At 42.7% G+C, this 7,279-nt stretch overlaps 1 protein-coding gene across 1 annotated transcript; it reads left to right on the top strand.

The window, feature by feature from the left end:
* The first annotated feature begins 3,439 nt into the window (after nt 1-3,439).
* On the top strand, nt 3,440-6,523 carry LOC308147454 (uncharacterized protein). Its single transcript, XM_080519590.1, has 4 exons — nt 3,440-3,500; nt 3,835-3,947; nt 4,846-4,887; nt 4,966-6,523. The coding sequence occupies exons 2-4, from the start codon at nt 3,848-3,850 to the stop codon at nt 5,157-5,159; spliced, it is 336 nt and encodes a 111-aa protein (XP_080375716.1). The 5' UTR covers nt 3,440-3,500; nt 3,835-3,847; the 3' UTR covers nt 5,160-6,523.
* Nucleotides 6,524-7,279: the final 756 nt, after the last annotated feature.

Below are 7,279 nucleotides of genomic sequence, written 5' to 3'. Positions count from 1 at the left end.
ATTCATGAAGCAATTTAATCAGTGTCCAGGGGCCTCATTTATAAAACTGTGCGTAGGATTGACGTCAAAATTGGCGTACGCACGAAACACAGAAAGTGCGTACGCACAAAAATATCCTGATTTATAAAACAGTGCGCACGCACGTCCTACGCCGATTTCCCTTTATAAATCACAATCCACTCTAAATGTGGCGCACCTGTGTGCGGGTCATACCACGCCCATATTTGTTCATGAATATTCAGAGAAACGCCTCTCATGAATATGGATTCATGACTGACAGCATGCCGAAAGCAGAAAGAAAAGCCAAGAAACGCAATTTGACCCAGTGTGAGGTGGAAGTTCTCGTCGGGGAGGTGGAGAAGAGGAAGGCGATATTATTTGGTGGACACAGTGTTGGGGTCACCAACGCCAAAAAAGCTCTAGAGTGGCAGCATGTGGCGGATGGTGTCAATGCTGTGGCCTCAGAAGGTCGGAGTGTGGCTGACGTGAAAAAAAAGTGGTCAGACATCAAAGTCGACGCAAAAAAGCGCCTGGCGTCACACAGGCAGAGCGTCTGTGCCCCGGGCGGGGGAACGGGCCCTCCGGAGCTCACCCCACTGGAGGAAACACTGGCGGGGATCATCGGGGAATCCCTCCTGAGTGGAGTGGTGACGGAGGTGGAGGGGGACACCCAGACCCGCCCCTCCCTACACGCAGAACACGCGCTGTGCGTCGGGCCCCGCGATCCATGGGGGCCCCATTTTGCGCAAGTGAATTGAATTTCCCTCGGGGTCAATAAAGTATCATCATTCTCTGCAAATGCGCAAAGGATGCGCTGCATTTTGCCGAGAGGCGCGTAGAACACCGCCACCAAGTCAGCCCGAGGCCGGGGAGAGAGAGAGAGAGAGAGAGAGAGAGAGAGAGAGAGAGAGAGAGAGAGAGAGAGAGAGAGAGAGAGAGAGAGACGTCAATACGATTCAGGAGCTAGCAAAAGAAAGAAAAAGTCCAAACAAGAGGCTCGTGCTTCACTTGAAGGTGGGGATGTTGTTGAAATAAAAAAGATTGTTCCACTTTTGATCTATAAAGTTCTTGTTCCACTGTTGATAGAGGCTGTTCATTTGATTCGTTAGTAATTAAATTTATTATTATTATTATTAGTAGTAGTAGTAGTAGTAGTAGTAGTAGTAGTAGTATTATTAGTATTATTAGTATTATTATGTTATTGGAAGGGGGGCCCCAAAATAAAATCCTGCTTAGGGCCCCCACTTGGCCAGGGGCGGCCCTGGGGACACCGCCACCTGCCCTTCAGGAGCCCGATGGTGCGCTCCACAATACTATAGATTCTAGGTCCTCTCCTCTGCACCTTGTGAGTGAGGAAAAGGGGTGAGCAGCCACCGCTTGAGGGTTAGGGTTCTCCACTGTCGCCTGCAAGGTCGTGAACGGGTTAAACACTCCTACAAAATTGCAAGTCTCAGGATTTCCACATGAATTCTCCGTACCTAGAAGCCACCCATCACGTACGGCGCCGGCTCCAGTCTGCGCCCAACACTGCTATATGGGCTATATGATATAGGATGTTACACTGCATTCATATCAGTGTAAACATCATTTGTTGTCTTACTACTGTCTTAATCATATGTTTCCCGTGTGCACTCCAGGGAGTATGTTTGTTTATTCATTGTAGAAACTTTATTTTTTACTATCCACTTCTTGCAAATAAACTGTCCATATATGAGGTCATATAACTATTTATTTTACACGATCGGTTTCACACAGTTTCTCCCGTTTCTTTCTTCTGCCATCGGTGGCGCAGTTTCTCCTTCCCCCAGTTATGTGCGTACGCCTGGGTCAGAGTTGGCGTGGAGGACCGCACATTTTCCCGTCAAGTTCTCTTTTTATAAATCCCACGGTTTGCGTAGAGAGTGGCGTACGCATTCTTTTGTGCGTACGCAACGTTTATAAATGAGGCCCCTGGACACAAATATTGTGTTTCAGGAGGTTAAAGAAATCAAGAAAATGACTCAATGGAGGGTAAAGCATGAGCTTTGCAGGACTTCAGACTCCAGCAAACATGTAAACAAACACTCACGGTTCTATATGGCTGTGCAAAAAATCGATTTATTGAATTTGCAGCTAAAAACGCTTTTTATTTTGCAAATTCGAGTTTTATTTCCCCGACACAGTTTTGTCCTTGTAGGAAGGGAAGCCGTGGCCCGGGTGTGTGTGTGTGTGTGTGTGTGTGTGTGTGTGTGTGTGTGTGTGTGTGTGTGTGTGTGTGTGTGTGTGTGTGTGTGTGTCAATCACCACAGCAACAACAACGTCAACTATGGCTGTGCAAAAAATAGATTTAATAAAAAAAAAAAAAACGAAACTCGATTTTTTTTTTTAGGCAAAATCGCCCAGCCCTATGTTGAGATGTGTTTTTTTGAGCAACAACCTTCTGTATTTTTTTTTTTTTTTCTTGAGTGGCCCTAATACTCTTCCGTATTAACAGACCTTTCTGCTAATTATAATAAATATAACATTTGCTATGAGTATTAGAGGATTTAGAACACATCTTCCAGTCTATAAGTTGCTCTACAGTGGACCTCACATCAGTCACTGGGTCATAAAGAGGGGAAAAAACACATAAATTGCATTTACTTGGAAATTCATTTCACCAAATTCAAGACCAAGATTAGACATTTATTCTGGAAAGGCGAGTTATTCAGTCCTTTGGCGTGGTTTTCTGTCTGTGGCACGTTTGATCATCTCCACAACACAGCATATTGTTTTGTATCTTACATATGGGTTTATTATGTACTTAAATATATATATATATGAAACTTCATTTTACTGGATGTATTGAAATTCTTATTTTAAAAAAAAGAAGCTGTTTTACGTTACTCGTGATTTGGACTTCACACGCTGAAAAGCGTGTAAATGATAAAATCGCAATATTTCGTAACATATGAATACCTACATAAATGATGATGCCGATAATTGGATCGATCCGCCACGTGACAGTTTGACAGAACAGTGAGGAGAGAAACAGTTGAATGGAGGACTTTTGAAAACGTGACAATGATGCCCCCTAGTGGCTCAAACAGGTCACTTTACCATTCACTCCACTTATTGAACCTTTTTCTCTTCATCTGTTTGTGTAATCGGCAAATTACGAGCTTGTTTTTTCTTTTAACCGGAGGTAGAGTGTGTGTGTGTGTGTGTGTGTGTGTGTGTGTGTGTGTGTGTGTGTGTGTGTGTGTGTGTGTGTGTGTGTGTGTGTGTGTGTGTGTGTGTGTGTGTGTGTGTGTGAGAGCAGATGATGCAATAGGCGTTGTCAGCCACACACTTGAAGACATCAGTGTTTTAGCGTCGGAGAGGTGGAGCCATGAACAGATCCTGACCCTGGAGACTGAACCACACCCATCTGTGTGTGTGTGTGTGTGTGTGTGTGTGTGGGTGTGTGTGTGTGTGTGTGTGTGTGTGTGCGCGCGCGCAGCATACTCTTCTTGCTGAATACAGAGCTGCCTGCAGAACTGGTGAGTTTCTTGCCATTTGTTTTTTATATTTTCTATCATAAAGTGTCCATAAACACTGAGTTTCTCCTCTGTTGTGATAAATAATTACTAACCTCTTGAACAATCTTGTAATCTGTGCAGCTTGAAAACAATTAAACATCACAGAACATGAGGACGCCTGATGTTTACACTGAGTTGCTTCTTTTTGAACCTTCATCGACTTCAGTTCAAAGAACTTGATTCATTCAGATGTTTCCATCTGAAGCCAGTCAATTCAGTCGACCCAACTGTTTTCTTTATTTTTTTAAAAGTGTCCCATCTTCATATTTGAGGCTGAGGTCTTTGTTGGGTGCAGGTTGGCCGTCAGCATGAACACATACAGCTCGTCCAGCACGGCGCCTGGCAGAGCAGGACACACGTCTCCTCCGTACTCCAACTCTGACCTGGTGACCAGGATCGGAGCGCCAGGTACTCACACTGGAAGCTTCTGCTTTGACACTGGGATCATCGCTGGTTGTTTGGACCAAACCTGGACATCCTGTGGCTCTTTAGCTCCTCTGTATCATGAAGCTTTCGCTGAATGATATCCTGGTTTCATTTGATTCGTGAACAAAAAGTCATTTTCAACAGGCTTTTCCTGGCTAAAAGGGGCTTTTAAAATGGGGAAAATAGCATAACAACAAGAAATGGGGGTGAGAACTGCAGCGGCAGCTGAAAAACCTAAAACGTTTGAAAAAAATTGTCTAGAAAACACTGAAAGAAAGTTGAAAACTTTGAAATCAGGAAATCAAAATGTCAAAATGTCAAAATGGTGTCAGAAAAGGCCTGAAAAGAAGGTTGAGACAGTTAAAATGTAATGAAATGTTCCCCATCCTGAAATTTAAAACTTCATAACTGCAACATAAGACAGTTTATATTTGCATATCAAAATTAAATATGAAACTTAAAAAGCTGTATTCCCGTCATTTTAGAGCTTAAAGGTGTTTTGCGGCTGCAGATAATTGACCGCCATAATGTGACGCCTGAAAGAAGCATCAATTTAATCTCCGATGATTTTAAGTGGACGTAGGCGAGCTGTTGGTGTTGGTGTGCGCTCAGCGGGGAGCGTCTTATCAGCGCCATGTCATGAGTTTAGAAAGGAGCAACGGAGCGATGCCCCATGGGGGGTGGGGGGGGGGGGGGGCGTCGCCGTGGAGATAAGGAGCAAACAGTCCGATACCGGCCGCCGCCAGTTTCCACAGCAGGGCCAGACGCCACCAGAGGGGCTGAAACAAAAATAAACCCCAGCCTCAGTCCAGCTGTGTGACGATCAAAGTTACTTTGTTTTTGTTTTTGTAAAGAATTGAATATGTCTCTGCGTTTGCAGCGCCGCACTCCGACATCGCAGACCTGGCAGCTCTAATCGGAGGTGAGAGAAAAAGCTCCGTCCTCCCGCTGAGCGTCGCCGCCGCGCCGCTAACGTTGTGGCGCCGTTGACTTGGTACAGGAATCATCAGCTTGGTGCTGCTGGTCCTGATCTGCGTCGTCGCCGTGCTGCTGTGGTGTCTGTCCAGACAGAAAGGCTCGTACGCCACCAACGAGACGGACGACGACGACGACGACCACGACCACGACGAGTGCGTCAGTTCCGACAGAGCTCTCCAGATGAAGGAGCCGCTGAAACCCAAAGACGACGATTAGATGAGGAGACGAGGGGAAAACAGGTTTTGGAGCTGCTTCATACGGCGGCCAGGAAGTGCAAACCACAACAACAAATGACTAAACACAACAACAAATTGAAAAACACAACAGCAAATCATTAAACACAACAACAAATTGAAAAACTCAACTGCAAATTGAAAAACACAACAACAAATTGAAAAACAACACAAATGAAAAACACAACAAATGAAAAAACACAACAAATTGAAAAACACAACAAATTGAAAAACACAACAACAAATGAAAAAACACAACAAATTGAAAAACACAACAAATGAAAAAAAACAACAAATTGAAAAACACAACAACAAATGAAAAAACACAACAAATGAAAAAACAACTGCAAATGAAAAAACACAACACAGATGAAAAAACACAACAACAAATTGAAAAACAAATGAAAAAACAAATTGAAAAACACAACAGCAAATTGAAAAACAAATAAAATAACAAATTGAAAAACACAACACAAATTCAAAAACACAACACAAATGAAAAAACACAACAACAAATTGAAAAACACAGCACAAATGAATGTGTTTCAATTTGCTGTTGTGTTTTTCAATTTGTTGTTGTGTTTAATGATTTGTTGTTGTGGTTTGCACTTCAGGGCCACCGTAGCTTCAGGCAGGAAACTAGTAACTTTTTCTCAAGGATGTTTTGTTTTCTTTCTACGGCCACGTTCACACATCGCCAGAGCGTTGATAATGATCATTCTCTGCAGAGGGGGACAATCTGACATAAAGGAAATTATTAAAACAACAATCTGAAAACAAGATTTTTTGGAAAACGATCTGGCATAAATAACTTCTTCTTTTTTTTTTTATATTTTATGATCTGGTGTGAAGTTTTTTTTATAAACGTCCAGGAGAAATAAATGAGGCCTGTGTTCTGCACTTAGCTAATTTGCACATCTGCGCAACCGAATGGTGGTAAGACCTCACTGCTTGAAATGTGAAAATCTAGATTTTAACAAAAGAATCTTAGGACTTGATTTCTGTGGCTTTAGTTCATGATTCTCCCCCCCCCCCAAAAAAAAATCAGGAGATTCAGATTTCCCTACTAGGTGTCGCCGTTACGTCATGTTTTTATATCAAAGTAAAGACGGGATGATTCCCGATGAGCTCAAAATACTGCAAAAATAAACCTTGGCAGCAGAAGTTTATAGTTTTGTACCGTTTGTGTAAAAGAAAACAATACAGTTTACACTTTCTGATGATCTGTGGTTCCTATTTTCTCTGTAGAAGGTGATTTGAGGTTGTTTGGAATGCATTTTCACATCTTCAGGGCTATTATTAATAAGCAATAAATAAAAAAATATATAAATAAACAAGTTTGAAACTTCCGAAGGCTACAATTTTTAAGTGTTTGGGTTTTTTTTTCAACCTTTTCTTTTGTCCTTTAGGACCCGTTTACATTTCACGTGACAACACCGAATCCGGTAAAGAAAGGAGTGTTTACACTGCAGCGGCGGACACAGACGATGTAGTTAACACGCTGGGACACGGGGGGGCGCTGTTGTTTGACTTTGTACTGAAACTACACAGACGTGTGCAGTGAACAAAACGCTGTAAACGTGAGGAACATGGAGAGAACCCGACTTCTGTATGGACTGATGCCGCATCGGATGCTGTCAGGGGTGAGTCTCAACTATTAAAGTACTGATATGGACGATAAAACTACAATACCGACGACGAGTCATACCACCGCGGGTCGCTATGTTTGTTTAGAGGCGGATGGGCAGATGTAAAGTGGAGGGACGCGCATGCGCAGAAACCGGCTCATAGCCTCTGAAAGTTTCTGTATTGATTAATTTCCTCTTTTTATATTTTTTCCTCTTTTCCCATTTTGCTTCCTTTTCATTTATCCTTTTATCATTTACCTCTCAATGTTTTTATTCTATATTTATTGGTCACTATTACATTATCACGTGCTGTTGGTAGCTAATAATTTGGATATATTAAGAAATACGACGCAATATTACACGTAATTGTTCTAAAATCCCTCAATGTTTGGGGTGTAGTGCCTCGTGTGGCCTGCAGGTGGTGGCATTACACACACACACACACACACACACACACACACACACACACACACAC

This window comes from Blennius ocellaris, assembly GCF_963422515.1.
Source record: "Blennius ocellaris genome assembly, chromosome: 24".
Lineage (NCBI taxonomy): Eukaryota > Metazoa > Chordata > Actinopteri > Blenniiformes > Blenniidae > Blennius > Blennius ocellaris.
The sequence above is the reverse complement of the archived record's forward strand: the minus strand, read 5'-3'. Positions and strand labels throughout refer to the sequence as shown.